This window comes from Hypomesus transpacificus, chromosome 1 (assembly GCF_021917145.1).
Source record: "Hypomesus transpacificus isolate Combined female chromosome 1, fHypTra1, whole genome shotgun sequence".
Taxonomy (NCBI): domain Eukaryota; kingdom Metazoa; phylum Chordata; class Actinopteri; order Osmeriformes; family Osmeridae; genus Hypomesus; species Hypomesus transpacificus.
Genome location: NC_061060.1, coordinates 8,825,505 through 8,843,648, shown reverse-complemented (window position 1 = coordinate 8,843,648; position 18,144 = coordinate 8,825,505). Strand labels below are relative to the sequence as shown.

Below are 18,144 nucleotides of genomic sequence, written 5' to 3'. Positions count from 1 at the left end.
AAAATATTAACTTGACCTTGCAGGATTGTGACAAGTCTGAAAAGTCTGATATTATTGCTAACCCATACTATCCTGTGAGCCAAACCAGCTTCAAAATCCTTCATAAAGCCTTAGCCTTGCCACAAAGTATTGACCGAGTCATGAGTTAGAATTAGGTTTACTGTCAAAAGAACAAAGGTTAAGTGTCCTGTTACTGTCCTGTTAGTGTTTCGTTTGATTTAAATGCGAAAATCCTGCTGGGGGCAAGCCTTTAAGACGGTCAGTGATGCTACAAACGTAGCGGAAAAACAACGTGCGTGCTGGAAACAAAAAGTTGGTACTTTTCCACAAATACTGTGAAACTATTGTTAACATCCCCAATGTGCCCTACTCCCTTTTTACACCAACACAGTAGTTAGCAACCATCTCATTTTTGAAACACTACCGCTAGATGAATGATCAACTGTCCATGCATTACTGATGTTTTAATTACTTTAATTACTTACTAATTGTCTGGCGTGATTATAATCATTAAGACCAGATTGAATTAATTAAGTGAACACTATCCACAATTTCAATCAGTGGCCGGGACAGATACAGCGTGAGGTGGGTGGAGCGAAATAGTTATTTCAGACCTCAATTTGCTGGGATCCAAAATAACAGAAAGCTCTGAACTGACAAGATGAAATAATGAGAATATGAAAAGCATAACTTTCAACTGGGTTTTGTCAAGTGTTGTAGCGGTATTATAGTGTCTGGAATTGACATAACAGAGGAAGGATCTCCGCTGCTTAATTGTGGATGAAATTGGTTTTGCCGGCTGAAAGTGTTTGTTTGAGAAAATGGAGGACCCCCCCACAACTCAATGAAGACAACTAATGATCAGTGAGCCTAAAACATGATCCATTGAGACAAGTAGAAATGAAGTTAAATTAAACAGAGCAAACAGCCAGAGACACTGCATTAAAAATACATTCTGCAGTCAATCAAGAAGCAACCCATCCACCCATTTTAACTAACTATCATCTTGCCATTGACTTAACTTACTTTGCCATCCCTCCCTGCTCCTAAACCCAGATCTGATCTTACCAAAATAAATGCCCTTCTCTTCCTGTCTTTAAGACCTGGGAAAAAGATGAACACTGAAAAATTAAGAGGCCCACATGACAGTGGCAGAACTAGAGGTTGCATACTGTCTGAATGTCTAAATGTTTCAATGCGGTAAGGTTCCCTGTTATAAAGAGACAACTCCTCCTTCCAAAGACCAAACCACCCCAACTCAATCAGCTCTGACCTGTGTCACTGACTAGAAAACTGCTTGGGAAAGAAAACTGCAATCCTCAACAACATGACACAAAATATGTATTTCAGGACTTGTAGTTTCAGTGTTTCAAAGGCAATTAGGTTGTGGAAGGAATCTGTAAAAAAAAAAAAAAGTGTTTGAAAATTTAACAAAAACTGTTTGGGTTTTACATTTTCACACAGCAGTGTCTAGCCTAGAGAGCAGTCCTTTAGTGGTACCATCTAGAGCCCTACACACTGCAAGCCTCCACATGGCTATCAAGCTAAAACTGCAATTGGTTACAGTTTAGTTTACTAATGTGCAGCAGTTCTGGACCACTGAGGTAACAATGACTGCTCCCAGTCCCTGTGTGCATGGCTGTGATAGTGGAGCAGTTGCCTGGACTGAGGGGTTATGAAGATGATGATGACTCATCGCAATTTCCTGTCAAAAGCCCAGCCGTTGGTATCCGTGTTCTCTCAGGGGCGTGACCCAGCGACATGTCTATTGGTGGATATCAGCCTGCTGTCTGCCACCAGCCACTGCACACACTCTCTCTCTCTCTCTCTCTCTCTCTCTCTCTCTCTCTCTCTCACATGCACGCACGAACACGCACCTAGAACAACCTTTGAGATGCTGATCCAAGCGGAACTATTTTTTTCCATAGATAATAGAAAGCCTTCAACAAACGCATGGCATTGATACAGTAAACCTAGATTCACACAACTAGGACGTTCACATAAGCGTTCTCTTGGTAGACAACGGCAATAGCCAACTGCTATAAAACTGCTAATAAAGCAGGCTGCTGATGAGTTAAAATGAGCATTTGGTTAGTCCAAATCAAGTCCAGTATGCTCTTAATGATAAATATGTCACATTGGTGAATGATTGATCTGGAACTAAAAGAACAGATTATGAACAATCCACTTGTGCTTGAGAAACATGTGAAGTCCTGGCCGAATGTCTCAACACAGCATATGACCACAAGAGCTAAAACAAGGCAGGGTCTTTCCCCAAATAACCGCTTTGCCATGTCAACCAGACTATTTCTATCAAGCATTTGTTGCTGTATTTCTTTTCCAGAGTACAGGACAGCCGTTTCACATTACATTTCATCCAAATAACACAAAGGATGAATCACTGTTTGTGAAACAATCCAGTGCTACACAGCATGTGACCGCTGTGCAATTTAACATCACACAAAATTTGCATCCTGTAATTCAATTTGTATTTATTCAGTTATTTTAGTCACAACTGCACTGATTGCTAACACCTGATCTGACCCCATTTCAAATATTCCATTCTATGAACACATTAGTTTGCAGGCTCTCTGAAAATCAATGACCTACAGTACTGCAGTATAATTGTAAAGTGTTATGCTTAATAGTACTGTATGTGTTGTTCAATGAACAGAGATACCCTATGGATATACTATATTGTCTCAAACCATACAGTTGACTTCAGATGGTTTAACTACAAGTCTGTCTCTTATTGATTCACTTGTTTTTCATGAAGTGAATCTTGTGGAGATAACCCTAGGGAAGTCTATATTACTGGGGCAGTGTGACCCATGTGAAATCAGGGACCTGTGACTAAGCAGGCCACGTCATCACACCAGTCAGATGTCCCACACTCTGGAATGCAGAGAGGGGTCTGTCACTGTGTCAAACCAGATCTCCCAAAGTCCTCAAATGACACTTATCCATCTACCAACTTAACTAGAAGTAAATTAGTTCTTCCATGTTCCATGCGGTGGCATATTTACAAACAACAAACAAACAGCAAAAAGAAAACACAGGGTCAGAACCTTCTAGATGGATAGCGATGATAGTCAGAATGTTGATTAAAGTTTCCGAACAGGAAGGTGTTAGCCTGATGTCTTTGGTTCAGAGCGCACATTCCCACCCCCAAACAGTGCTGCTGTGATGTAATCATGGCTTGGTACATTGCAACACTAAACATTGATTTCAAAGCTATTTCTCTGGCTCTTCCAAGGTGTTCCCGACCCTACCAGCCAACCTGTCTACCTGAATTAGAAGATTACCGACAGAGCAGGCATCAAACAACCTGCTGCCTCTCTCAGCAGGTACCGCCGGACACAACCTCTGCTTTAATCCAGCTCAAAGCAGACTTATCTTTGGCCAAAGCTGGCCCACATCCACACGGAAACATCAACATTTTTAAGAGGTCAGGCCCCATTGAGAAAGTGACAAAAAGTTGTGTACCAGTCTGAGTCTATAGCCTACATATTTAGTTTTTTGGGGGGAAAATTTGTTGGAAAGAAGGGAAAAACAAAAAGGCAGGTCGGATCTCCAGAGATCAATTAATACTTCCTCCCTTACACTCAAGGCTTTCTGTGCTTCCCCAAAGCCTAAGAAGAGGCCTCCCTGGCCTGTGTACTGCAGAGGAGGTTTGGGCAACATGGAACATGCCTGGCCCTGAGACCTCATAAGGAGCACACAGCAATGAGCTCACATAGAGGGAGGAAGAGGGAGAAAAGGGCGGGGGGGGGGGGTGACATCAGCACCCATCTAGTAAGCAATGAGCCCAGCTCCAAAGCATTTAGGCCCAGCAAGGGAGTGTAAATGAAGGGAGTTGGACAGAGGAAGGGAATGGCAAATGTTCTCGAGTGACAGGGTGTTCCTCAAGCACTTACAAAGTTTGAATCCACAACACCACACCCTAACAAGAGACTCTGTGGGATTGAGTCCAGTCATGTCATTATAGTCCACACACTGGGGTTTCCTGCTTGGTACACAGTCTCCTGCTTAACCCATGCTGGAGCACATACCAAACATTACAAGTGCCTGCCTCAGGCCCTCAGTATGGCACCCTGCCCCCATCTGTAAGGTGGACTGAGAGAGAGAGAAAGAGCTGGAGAAATGGTTGCTTTTATTTTGTTTCGGCCTTGTGATCAGTCCGTGTACACAGCGCTATGCTTCTGAGTCCTTGCTTAAATCCCAGGAGAGGTTTGCATTCCTAAAGCCCAGCGGAGCCCTTACAGACGGACTGATTCTCCCAACAGCCTCCCGTCAAAAGCCCCGCCCTTCAAAGTACATAGTTGAGTAATTGACTGTGAGTAGCTCATCCCAAATCGGTGGGACATGTTTAGTAAACAAAATCAGCTCAGCCATACTGCCATCCCAACATTGAACGTGCACTGAAAAAAATAGTCCCAACTAATGTCCCTTCAGCCTAACGACACAGAATAGGAGAGATGCCCTCCCGCAAATTCATTTCTGATAGTAATCCTTGCCATACAACAATGGGAGATGCACTGAAGATATTTGATAAAAAGGTAGAATATCTAGGCCTCCAGAGTTAACAAATGGACATTATGGAATGTAGTCCCAAACTAACATACAGTACTAACATGTTGGTTGCAAATTTAGTAAGTTAAAGTAATTGCATGAAAGTAAATAGTTTGTAGAATACGAGCAATGAGTGAGAAGTCACGATGTAGCCCTGTTTGTCAAACTTATGAGCTAAGTTCCAGGCATGGGATGATGCAGTAATAGCTCAGTGACATCTGAGAGCCCACGGGTGTACCCTTACAAAATGTATCATCTTATCAACAACCACTGTGTACCAAACAGTACGACCATACAAGGTAACTAGGGGGAGTCTGGTGTACAAAACAGAAAAAGTTGATAGTTGGGTATATCACTGATGATTCAGAATGTTCTGCTTATGATGATGGGGAAACCGACTATGGGGCACTTTAGGTCATACACTGCTGACTATCATCTGCACATGACTCCTGTCCAAACCACAGTCTGCTACCCCTAGGGTCTAATCTCAACTGAACCGTTGACTACTGGTCATCCATCTTTAAACCTTCAAGCCCATCATGTGACGATCACAACATGAAATTTTGCAACGATTTGCCCATATTTCACATTTGCATCCAAGGACATCAATAATCAGTATCTTTGAAACATCTACAGGTACACAGTGCAGGACATGTGATGTGTTCCGCCATCTATGGTTTGCCTAGTGATCAATGATGTTGTGTGTAATACTGCTGGGCAGGGCTTTAACATCAGAACTCAATACTGGGGGTGACTGACTAACGCTTGAATGCATAACTGTAAAACCATAAATGAAGTGTGCTCATGAATACCATTAATAGTTGTCAAACAAGGACTTGGAAATTGTAAAGCTGGTTCACTTATCAGCAAGGCCCAAAACCATTCTAGAAGGCCAACTGGTTGTGCAGTATGTGGGTCTTAAGATGTGGCTTTCAGATAACTTTTTTCACTGATTCTATTACCCATTCCATTTAATTTATAGAGAACCCAGGGTATTACAAAATACGCACCAGTTTTTTGTTTTTACTTTCTTCTTCGTTGGATTTCTTTTTATTAGGTTTGTTTGGGTCCTCTCCACCGCTTGCTTGATCCATTTTAGGCTTCGACTCTTCTCCAGTAAAAAAAAATAATGATCTATTCAAAAGTGAACTCCACCACTCTTGCAAAAACTTTGATAACAACCAGGGTTAGGTTTCCTCAAAAGCCATTCCATCCAAATGAAGCATAGAAAAATGTCACTGATATATTCCAAATACCGGTTGTTTCCTCTTCAATTCTCTACTAGTTATCGGCTTTATGTGGTACGGTATCCGTCCAGATGCCTCTTAAACACAAGAACTTTCTGTTTACGAAACATGGAAACCTGTTATGAAAAAGTGTGAAAAGCATAATTAAATTAGTTCATGTTAGACGACCTTTGAACAATAAACAGCGTTGATTTTTGCAAACAATTATCTGTCTTTCATCATGGCACGTGCCTTTGAGAGGCGTTTATCATGCATAGGCTAGAATAGCATGTCATGTCAATACCGTACACAATTTTAGAAGATAGACAAACAGATTTGAGTGTATATGCCAGTAGATAATTACATTTGGAAACGTTCACGTTGAACTACCAGTAAACAAACTTAACTGGCAAAGTGACACACCGTAGCTAATAACAGATACAAAATGTAGCGGGGTTACCATGGTTATAGATAGTTTACATTGTCATGTATTTACTAGCTACATGTATCATTAAGTACTGGAATAATTCAGTTCTCAATTTATATATACAGTGCAATTCAATAAGCAATGTTTTTACAGAAGAAAATCACCGTTGCTGTCTGAATGGTTACTTTACAAAGACACATGTAAGCACAACAGTGAGATCAAAGACAACATTAATGCGAACGTTATTCATTCGAAAGGGTATAATTAGTTCATTTAACTAAAATTTAATACAATTTTACAATTTTACAGCCTGTCAAAGAAAACTCACAAAATCCCATCCAGAGCTTACCGCTGTAACCAAGCATGAAGGCCAGGCCCACTGTGGCTCTGCCTACTGTAAAATCCTATTCGTCCAAAGGCCACACATGGCACTGGGATTCTATCAGCAATTGGTTGAATTTGCAATCACTCACAACGTCTGGATTTTGCCGTCGTTGAGGGAGGAGACTGTATGACGAAAAGGTTAGTTTGATTTCAGAGTGACTGGATAGGATTCATGAAAGACAGGATACAAAGAAAGAGTGCTCGATTGCTCGCGGCCTCTTTTGTGTATGTGTGCGAGAGAGAGAGAGAGAGAGAGAGAGAGAGAGAGAGAGAGAGAGGAGAGAGAGAGAGAGAGAGAGAGAGAGAGAGAGAGAGAGAGAGAGAGAGAGAGAGAATCGAAAGCTGTCTCCTTTCTTTTCTCACTGTGATTTTCACTTCATACCATTTAACAATAACAACAATAACAATAGGCTATAGAGTATAATTTTAAGGATTATAACTACAATAATACTAATAACAGTAATCTGAGAAATAATGAATTCATAGTCGATGACAATGATAATGATTAAATAAATCTGATCATAATTGTTACATTAAGGTAATAAATGGTTATATGTAAAATAGTTCAGGCTGCATTCAGTTGGAAATGTTTGTATGGTCAAGAAGCCATCTTTGGTTGGCCGTTTCAGAGCTTTCCCATAGACTCTTTGCCCAACTGCCCTACAGGAACAAGGTTACTGGAGCAGAAATCTGTCTCCAACAATGGCCACAGTTAGCAGGTGTCCTCTTCCCACAGTTCTTTATTGACAGAGGTGCCACTCTGAATCACTCCCTGGTCACTGATCTGGATATTGGTAGATAACACCAGGAATGAACCGCTTTGCATAACTGCGCAAAGATATCAGATATTTAACATGTTTAAAAAACAAAAACAAAAGGCCAGACAGGTTCCACAGTCACTGTAAGAAAGGGAATTTTAGGATTTTTGGTCACTGAAGTATGAAACTGTCAGCAATTATTCACAGCAAGTTTCACCAAATCAGGACACTAGGCAAATTCTCACTCCTAAAGTCTCTTTAAGAGCACTAGTTATTTGTGGTAGCCGGGCATACACCATTCATATGTCGGGAAAGAGGGCAGTTCTATCCAGACATTTCTGGTGATAAGCATGCTTTGTTTGAACACCAGGAGTTTCCCTTTCACCACCCTGGGTCTGAGGGCCAGTTGCAAGGCGGCAAGCCAGCTACCCTCCCTCTCCCACCCAGACATTGACCCAGCTGTTGTTGTCACTGGCGTGAGTGGAGAGAGAAGTTAGTACCAGTAGAGTGTAGCATCACAGAGCTGGGTGAGAGATCAGACTCCTCTGCTTTAGGGAGATTGTCTATATGTAAGCACATTATCCTTTTATAATTGGATATAAGTCTTGCACCATGGTTTAATTAGACTCACTTAGATTTTTTTAAAGCTTTGAAATAGCACAAGAATTCAATGTAAAGCGACAAGCGCTTATCAAATAATTACATCTGTGCAGTGTGTAAACACACAATAAGCTAAGGAGAGGAAAGACAGGCACTGTACCCACAGCGTATCAGACATGTCCACCTAACTAATTGGTTATTGATGAAGGTGTTCTAGTCTTCAACTCCAAACATGGATTGACTCTCTGTATTTGCCCATGTACTGTAAATTAAATAAAACATGGTCTTCAACCCTGGTCCTCGGGACCCACTGTCCTGCATGTTTAATGTTCAAGCCTGTTATCAAGCCAGATAACAACCATTCATTGGAATCAAGTGTGTTTCGAGCAGGGAAACATCTAAAACATGCAGGTCAGTGGGTCCTGAGGAGCAGAGTTGAAGACCACTGAAATAAAAACATTGTTTACCATAGGTTACAATTAGACAAAACAATGTAATTGTGTTGTGAATACAGTACACAGTATGTCTCTTCCAGTGCTGCAGGTACATTTTCCATGATCGTTGTCAGCCACTTTGTGGAACTGTTACAAGCTGTGACACTGGGAGAGTGGTGATCATCCATCTGACCACCTGCCAATCAAAAATGACAGGCGAAGATGAATGACAATCAGCATGTGTACTTTTCCCTTAGGCAGCTGCAAGCTTTAAAAAAAATATGGGTTGAGAAAGAAGCAAAATTACCATGAATTCCATGTATTCTATCCATGCATTGAATCAGCACCAAAAACATTGCTAATGAGTAGATTAAGGTGATTGTAATTAGCTGGCTAATTGTGCATGGGCTGAACAAATATGGTAGTATAACTTTATGAAGCTGAACTTTTTCGCCGCTGCCTGCAGGAGAACTCTCTGAAGTATTCAGCCTGACTGTCAGTCATGCTGTGAGCCATGGGTCATGTGGCACATGGATCCGTCCACTAGAAAGCTTAAATAAGGGTTCAGTGACTGAGTGTGAAGATTATAGTAAGAGTAAGTGCCCCTGCCTTCTCTACAACTACATAGTCTGAGCTCAATGATCCATGAGGATTCCATGGTTCCATAGAACTTCTGATTCGATTTTTGTGAAACCTTTAACTTGGACTGTAAAGAACTAGTTATTCAGTTAATGTTTCAGCGTAAACAACTTGAAATCCTGTAGAAAAACATATAAAAGTAAATTTACGGAGGATATGAATAATAAGACTTGACTTCTTAAAGAGTAAAGAACTACTCTGGCAATTATTAGATCTAGTCATAACATTTTGGCTCCTCTTAGTGAAATGCTTCCTTGTTTCATGATCAACAATGACATTCCCTTGCAGTATCTATTCCACTGTAATGGGGCTTGTGCTCAGCTGTCCCAAAGCTGATATAAACCCTCAACTAGGTCACTTCACCCCAATCTGTCTTCACTGGACTCATTTAAAGTACTGTTCATTTTATTAGATTTTGTAAATAAATATATTTTCAATAATCCCCAGTCTATGTTAATTCCTGGCATTGTTGAGTTCTCTCTTTAATTGTAATCTATGAAGTCATCTGACAGGTGATGAAATGAGGTCAGAGTGTGAGAAATTCAGCTACTGGTCAGACTCGCAGTGGAGAAAGAGAAAGAGACAGAGCAAGTGAGAGTGTGAGAAAGAGTAAGGGAGAAACAGGGAGAAAGAAAGAGAGACTTTTCTTGAGTAACTCAAATTCGATTTTGTACATCATGTATCCATGAATAATCTAATATATTCATAGTATATCATATAACAAAGACAGCTCTGTTTGGGCGCTGGTTAAACATTAAACCTCAACAAACATGAAAGATGCAATTTTGTCACATGACTTTAGACAACACTGTAACATTACACTCGTCCAAGTTTTTTGGAACTCATACCCCATAAAGGTTCTTGTTCTTGCTGTTTTTCCCCTACACCCCTGGTAGCCTGATACTGGAGTCAACATCCATTTGCCAGCTCTATATTTAAATAACTGGAGCATGTCAGATGGTCCCTCTTAGACTACATGTACTCACTCTGGTTCTGAAAGAAATAGTCCTCACTCCTGTCAGACAGAGCTGACGCTCAGCTTCTCACTGCCCTGTCAAAGTGTTTCCCGTACATGTCAATAGGAGGACATGATTGACCCGGAGATTCAGATCCATGTCCAGTGCTTTACTTCGATAAACACTGACTCCATCAACTCACTCGCTCCTTCAGCATTCTTATAAATGTTTTCTCAAAATTCTCTTTTAGTGGAGTTTGTTTTGGAGTTTCCACTGCAACGCCCAGCATGCATTGCACTCGTTACATACCTTGCCTTTCATTCATCCCAGCCATCATACAGCATGTAGAGCTATCTGGCTGCTGCAGCAGGGCCTGTAGTAAGCGTTGTGTTCAAACCTGTGAGATGAAAGGGGAAATGACTTGTAAATTATTCATTGCTTCTCAGCCTTCCTCCAAGGCAGGCCTTCTCCCGACTCTTGGCTAGTACTACTTACCCACAGAGAGAGGAGGGCAATCAAGGCTAAACTCCACTCTCTTACTTTCTGTCAAACACTGGTTAATCACATTCCTTTTATTTTTAATTCCCTGTGAAATATATGAAACTCGAGCATAGCAGTTGATCCCTCTCTTCTTTGCTCCACCCGGCTCAGCTGCCCCTCAGAGATGTTTACATGATACACATAGCTGTTTACATTCAGCATCGACAGGCCATATTGCATCTGTGCCTGATTATTTAAAATAAATCTGTATAAAGTGTAAATATTCACATGTAGGACTGCAGATTTAGATGTCTATGTCTTAGTGTGAATGGGAATTTGGCTGATAGAAAGAATATCCTGTAGGCATGTTCAATAGTTAAAAAAAGGATGATTATCTAATTTGACCAAAATTAAATGCTATAGTGGCCTCAAGTCATGCTACTAAATGTAAATCTAGCGTCTGACCATCTACAGGTCATAATACTGTTGGCTTAAAGTTGAATTGTAAAACAGAGTTAGAATGTAGTCAAAATATTTTCTTCCTGTGGCTGTACTTTCTGAGAACCTCCCATGCCTTATTTCACTCGTATAACTAAATTCCAATGTCAACAACCAACAGTACATTTTGAGTTTCGACAGTGTCAGCTGCAGAAGCCGCAGGAGTGGGAGACATCGTACAAGGTCACAATCAGCTGTCCACAGATACGGATTACTTCTGCGCAGCTTGCCTAACTGGTTGCCATGGCGTCCAACTACTTGAGGATGCTGCTGCAAGGCCACTTTGCCTTGAGCGTTCCTATTCATGTGACAACCAGGAGACTTTGAGTAGGCTGATGGATACGTGTCTCCACTCAGCTAAAACTCACTGTGCTAATAAATGGAACCGAGTGCATTCAGCTATTTTAAAGGCACATGGTCTATACCACTAACACACACAGTAAGTGGTGCAAGTGCTTATGGATGGTAGGCTATTTTACATGCAAGTACTGAGTACTGTGCTACATGCATAAGGGATGGAACAAGATGCTGATGTATCATTTGGCATGGCATGGTTTAAGCATGTTTGCAACAGCAGGCATCCTATGACTGAAAATGGACCGGACTTGGTGCCGACCGCACACAAAACAACAGACAGATTCCACTCCCTTAATACCACCATGTCCAACGCTCACAGGGTTGCGCCCACGACTGGAACACTCCAGGGCCATGTAACCGGTCACATCAACCGTGCATGAGAGGGAAACACCTCCGATGACCCTGTTTTTTCCTTTGTGGTGAGGATGCTTCTGTTAAAGAGTCTAGTAAGTGGAGAGTAATCAGCGTTCACAATTCAAGCTGTAAACAGCCCTGCTCCCCATCCGCAGTTTGCCGGGCTGCGAGAGTGGCCCATTGTTCTGGCCAGCCTGAAAGAGTACACAGGGGTTTCCCCTAGAGGAGGAACCATGTAGGGCCTCACACAGAGAACCCCACACAGGAAACGCTGTGAAGGAGAGTTGTGTCAGAGCCAGCACGTTGACAAGATGGCTAACACTTTGGTTTGCCGTGGGAAGAACATAGAAAATACTGCCAACAGTGATACTGTTGATTTCGTGTTGAGGACGTTGTACATTCTACAGATCTTGGCTTGCAGCACTCGCTCACTCAGTGTTGGTTTCCTTGTACAAAATATTGATCATGAAAATGTGATCTCAATTGGTTATTATCATGTCGACATGATGAGATAAACAATAGATAATATTTATTTTTTAATAATCTTGATATAAAACTTTCAGGGAAAGCTTCTCTCTCACACTCTCTCTCTCTGTCCCCTTCTGTCTCACACAGTATAGTAGATTTAATTAATGGACGCTCTTCAGGATTACTATAAAGGTCTCTTGGCATCAATATTCTCCCATAAACTTAAACAAGAGTGCCTGACCATGTTTACTAAAGGGAGATATTGTACATTATAAAGGCTTTGCTCTGCTGAGACAGGAAATAACATTTCACAAACACTGAAGTTATGATATAATTAGCACTCTTTACCATGATGCACCTGGGACATTTTAGGATCTCAAATGAACTTAAGTAAACATTGCTTGGGTTTGTCAGCACCAATTCTCACATCAAAGTTTATTACAAAGTTTTTTATAAACCATACACTCTACATTTGAACCACGTGGTCCCTGAAGACAGAGCCAATGCCGAGGTTGCTTAACAGCATAGCGAGTTTTACTGTTTTTCAGAGTTGTGACATTGCTTTCATTCTTCAGTTATCCCTACCATTATTCAAAATATAGACAATTGGATATGGAAAAATAAGATAGACAATTGCTAAAAGCGAGTCATAACTCTTAATTTACCTACAACACATGTACTTTGACTCAGTCCCTTCCTGGATTCATCTGATAGAAAACAGCATGGCATGTGGTGATGTTCAAGACATGTTTGGAGCTGGCTCGTCTGTGATCAGGAGGACCACAGTGGAAGTGGAACGACTCGGTGATATCAAACTCGATCAAAGACGCAGCCCTGATGGGAAGAACCCCACACTGAGCTCTTACAGTGGGATGTCTTGTATGGCAACTTAACAAATTCCACATGAAAAAGATAGCCGCCTACCCTATCTGCTGCAATTTGAAGAAATAGTGTTTGAAAAGGATTCTTGAAATGAGTGCTGGAATGAAACTTGGAATAGATATTAAGATGACTGATGTAGGATCCTATGTTGCCGTGATCTGGGAGCACTTTGCATAAACAGTGTGTGAATGGAAGCGGTGTGTGGTTGATAACAAACATGTTGTTTTCCGCTCATAAATAAAACAGAATCATAACAGGCTATCTAAGAGAGCTGGTTTCCTGGATTCACTCAGCGAGACCTCTGCATGTGAAATGTGTTACACTTGCCAAGACTTCCTGAGCTATCACAGCTAATGGGACCCAGCCTTTCCTAGCATCCGAGCGTCAATGCTTAAGACAGTGAGCAGAGGATGGAGAGGCTTACACTGTGATGAGGGAAGCTGAACTTGACCAGATGGTGAGTGAAGGAATAGGAGACAGGAACCCAACAAGATGATACCAAAAGTATGAGATTAGACACCCCATCTTGAAACGACTTCACCTCTCCCCGCTGACGTAAGACAGTAGATTCAAAGAAAGCAAGTTAATGCTCTACTTCATCCATTTTTACATAGTTCATGATTGGATGATTCTCCTCCTCTTGAGTAAAGCAAAAGGGCAGTATTTGATCATGTATTTCCTAAAGAATGGCTTATTCCTTCCCGAACCATAAAATGCATCCCTCCTTCTGTAAAGGTGAAGATCATTGATTTGTCAGTAACTGGAAAAGAGAAAACTGGGTTTCCACCACATTATTTAAAACCATCCAAGGACTGTCAGATCTGTGATTGGATCTGACTTTGTTAGGAAAGACCAGAGCAGGAAGTTATGTTTTACATTATGTATTTAAACACTGATTGAATTTGATGTAAAAGTCTTTACTTGCCTGGTTCACCCTGTTCTAAGGAAAAAAGGGCAACCCTAAACTGGAAATAGAGACAATCCCTTTGAGAGGTCATCGGAGGAGATCCCAGTGAAAATTGCCAACAGTCTGCTCTGTACTCTAGAGACCTCTTGCTCAGATATCTGCTGCCTGCATCACAACAATAATCTCTTCCAAACTCCAGCACACAGCCACTCTGTATCTGTCTCTATTGCTTTATCTATAAAGCTTTCTAATGTTAATGAGCACTCAGCAGTGTTCTACAGTGCAGTTTACAATCAATAGTGCCAAGTAAGCACGCCTAATATAAATGTGGATTCAAACAACCGTGGGATTGAGCAATATAAATACAATCAAATTATTTATGTATCACTAAAACGCTATTCTAAAAAACATTGAAATACATATTTTATAATATTTGATTTAAACATTTGTATACTTTATTGTACAGTGAAAGTAAAGGTTACACAGGACAGACAAGACAGAGAGAGTAAGAAATGCAGAAAATGGCCAGTCTGGTTTTAAACTTGGGCTCCTGCTGTAAGTATCTCATTGTTTCATTACAGCGTGACTTGGACAAGTTAGGGTTTAGACAAACATTCTGGAAACATATGTTAAGCCTCCCAACATATGTGATCTTTATCAGATCACTACCAGCTTCCCCTCTATATTCAAAGTTGCTTCCTGTCCGTAAAATACACTGTAAACCTGTCTACACAGTCCAATGGACTGGCTTGGAGTAGTCACAAGTATTTTTTCAACATCAGTCATCATGGGCCTATATCTGATAACAGAGAGCATTGGACCCATACCTCTTGGTATTTTCTGCTGCTCCATTTCAATTCCACACTGGTGATATGGTGCATCAACATGCCCCAGTCCCACAGCTCAGGCCTCTGCACACCAGCAGGGGCACAGTAACCACTCTCATCCAGGCTCTCTGGAGAGGAGAGAGCAATGCTTGGAACTGAGTTGTTTTCTTTAAATCAGAGGATGGGTGGTGTGTGTGTGTGTGTGTGTGACTGAGTGAGAGAGAGAGAGAGAGAGAGAGAGAGAGAGAGAGAGAGAGAGAGAGAGAGAGAGAGAGAGAGGGAGAGAGAGGGAGAGAGAGCGAGAGGGGTGAGAGAGAGGGAGAGAGAGGGAGAAAAAGAGAGAGAGAGAGAGAGAGAGAGAGAGAGAGAGAGAGAGAGAGAGAGAGAGAGAGAGAGAGAGAGAGAGAGAGAGAGGAGAGAGAGAGAGAGAAAGAGACCACCTTGGATTGTCAAATACCAAATCTGGATATGAATAAGTAGCCTATGGTTGTCACAATATTGTGTACGGCCAAACCAGCATGGCAACAGCATGGAGAGGGAGGACAAATTTGACATTTCTTAGCTTTAGAAATCCTCAAACTCTGATTCCTCATAGGGTTGTGATGTTACTATATCTCCTCAATGTCAAACATTGGATGGAGAGAGAACATTCCGGAGATTGAACTAGCAAATCATCATTTTACACTAGTAACATTTATAAGATTCATTTTCTCAAGATATATTTTGGAATGTCGATAACAGATTTATAGTCCTGGTTCCAAACATCAGGAGCATAGTTAAACTATTGTAAAGCCACTGGGTTGCATTCAGTTTGAGCTCTGCAGACTTTTCTGCATTTCTCAAAAGTAGCAAGATAAATCATCTTGCACCTGACTCAACTGTTATTGTTGTTTCACTATTATCATTGTTTCACTAGAATTAGAAAGTGCAAGCCGTAAACACAGCATTTGTATATTTTGTCAATTAGCAATAATTGGATTATGTCTACCACAATGTTGATGTGTTTTTTTGTCTGGGCTGGTAGTATTTTACGATGAACAACAAAAGAAAGATGAATTTGATGTGAGGCACAATGATCGGCACAATGATCGGCACCATCTGCTGTTGCTGAGGTGTGGTTCTCCATACCAAAATCCACTTATAGCTTTACCCACAGCCCACTGATTAGCCAACACTGCCACCTAAAGGCAGGTCCTCAAATCACACAACCACAAACCCCCAGACGTTCACCTATTGTCCCTTCGCACACATCCAACACTCAAATGTACCCAGACGGAACCATTCAGAGCCTGATGGTGATCGTAGTGCTCCTCAGGGACAGCCATACGATATGATGCTGTGAGAAGCAGGTAAGTAAAGCTCATAGAGGGAGAGTGTTTGGGAACATCGTCAGCAGACCATACTGCCCCATCAGGACTGCAGTCAGAGTGCATCCACTTAGTCATGCACTGCTGCTATGTGGTGATGATCAGAGGTGCCTCTGAGGGATGGAATAACACCCCAGGCAGCTTCATGAGGCATGGCAGGCCAAATGACAATGATTGTGCCAGCAAATTGCATCACTTAACCCTCCCCAAGGTCATCTGCCTTATGTAGGTAGCTTCAAACTTTTAACGGCGCAATCAGAAAAAGGCCGAGAGAATATAAACAGGTAGGGAACCGTTTCACGTGTACTTTTCCAAAGCCGGATGTGTTAGGCCAAGAAAGTAGGATTTCAGCTCCTTGAACACAAGTCCATAAATAGCTTCCATTCATTCACCGTGCCCCACAGCCAGGTCGGGAGTGGTGATGGTTTGTTATGGAGAGGGATTACAGTGGCTTGTCCCCAGACTGTGGAGCCAGCGGCTAGCGTGGGACTCTGTGTGGAGGGCACACAGCGCCCACAGCGCTGGCTCCCCATCAGGATTAGACTTCCTGTCCCAGCTGTCAACAGAGCCACAGCCTCAGAGCCAGTTCTGGTCCCTCTATGAAGGTGGGGGTCAGTGGATTGCTGGCTTGCTAACGGCTTCATACCTCTTACCACATTACCCCCTGAAGCTGACTCTCTCCCCCCCCTACACCGTCCACCTCCTCTGCCTCCTTACTCTCCTTGTCCACCAACACCTCCTCTACTTTTGGGCCAATCTTCCCCTTCCAGTGCTACCTCCTCCACAGTATTTCCCCGCCTCCTCCGTCAACTGACACCTCCACAACCTATGTCGTCTGTCTAGCTCCTCTACCCCCCTTTCCACCTCCACCTCGTCTACCTCCACTCTCTCCCCTTTCCCTTCCACCTCATCTACCTCCATCCATGCATCCATCCCTCTCCCGTCCACCTACTCCTCCAGCTCCAGTCTGCCATGCACCTCCACTTCCTCCACCTCCAGTCACCCACCCCTCCCTTTCTCCTTTCATCTCCCACTCACAACAAAAATGCTGTGTCCACTTCGCTGCCATCCTCAGCCTCCCTATCTAACATTTACTGCTCCGGGGAGGCGAGAGAAGGTTCTCGGTGTGAAATGGAAGTGCAATCACAGCCCTTTTTCTGAAGGTTATTATCCAGACTTCTTGGCTTTTCATGGCCCCTCTGAAGCCCATGGAGGGAAATGACAATGGTCAGTTTGCCGAGTCAGAGCATTACCAGAGGAGCAGGAGAAATGGCTTTGACACTACAGGCACTTCAAATCGGCGCATGGAGCCACCTAAATGCCAGAGCAATAAGCAAAGAGACGGGCCTGCCTTCCTCATCACAGAAGGGGGGTGCTCGAATCGCCCCTGCAACTAGCGTGGCTTGTGTGGTGCTTTTCAAAACATGCAGAGGCGAGACATTCTCATAGTCAGGGCCCACAATAGCAGGAGGTAGAGCTTTCATTAGGTCTTAAATGGAAGTAAATCACCACAGCCCAGCGTGACCGGGGAGCTGTTAGGCTCAGGTAATAGAGGAAAACAAAAGAGCCAATTTAAAGCTCATTACGTCGCTCAAATATATGAGACAGCTTAGGGAAGTAAAACCAGCTAGGCCTCCATTTTCAGTATACCACTGGAGCAACAAGCAAGCTCCATTTTAACAGCATATTCCCAAGCACCACTCACACATCGGACGGAAAAAATGAATTAATTCAGAGACCAAGCTAATCTCATTTCATGTTTTACTACCGGGATGCTTCATCTGAACAATATGCTGGGTTATTCTCAGGTTTAGAGCAAGTTTGCAGAGTGGGAAAAGATTGCCTAAGGCCCTTGCTCCAAGCAGCCAGAGCAATGTTTCATAGCAGTAAATGGAGTTCAACATTACACTCCCAGTACATAAACAAAACTTTTAGTTGATTCATTTGTTTTTACTTTCTCAGGCACAACGATGGGGGTCAAATCGAATCAAATGTATTTGTATAGCCC

At 42.3% G+C, this 18,144-nt stretch overlaps 1 protein-coding gene across 4 annotated transcripts in view; it reads right to left on the bottom strand.

Annotated features, from left to right (window-relative positions):
• Window positions 1-6,774, bottom strand: part of diaph2 (diaphanous-related formin 2) — a 232,401-nt gene extending 225,627 nt beyond the window's left edge. For 2 of the 4 annotated variants that reach the window (XM_047039237.1, XM_047039480.1), the window contains exons 1-2: window positions 6,554-6,624; window positions 5,583-5,935 (exon numbers count right to left, since the gene is read on the bottom strand). In XM_047039237.1, coding sequence (XP_046895193.1) covers window positions 5,583-5,666 — 84 coding nt within the window. In that variant the 5' untranslated portion in view covers window positions 5,667-5,935; window positions 6,554-6,624. The other 2 variants (XM_047039318.1, XM_047039399.1) reach the window with 2 other exon arrangements.
• Between the last annotated feature and the right edge of the window lie 11,370 nt (window positions 6,775-18,144).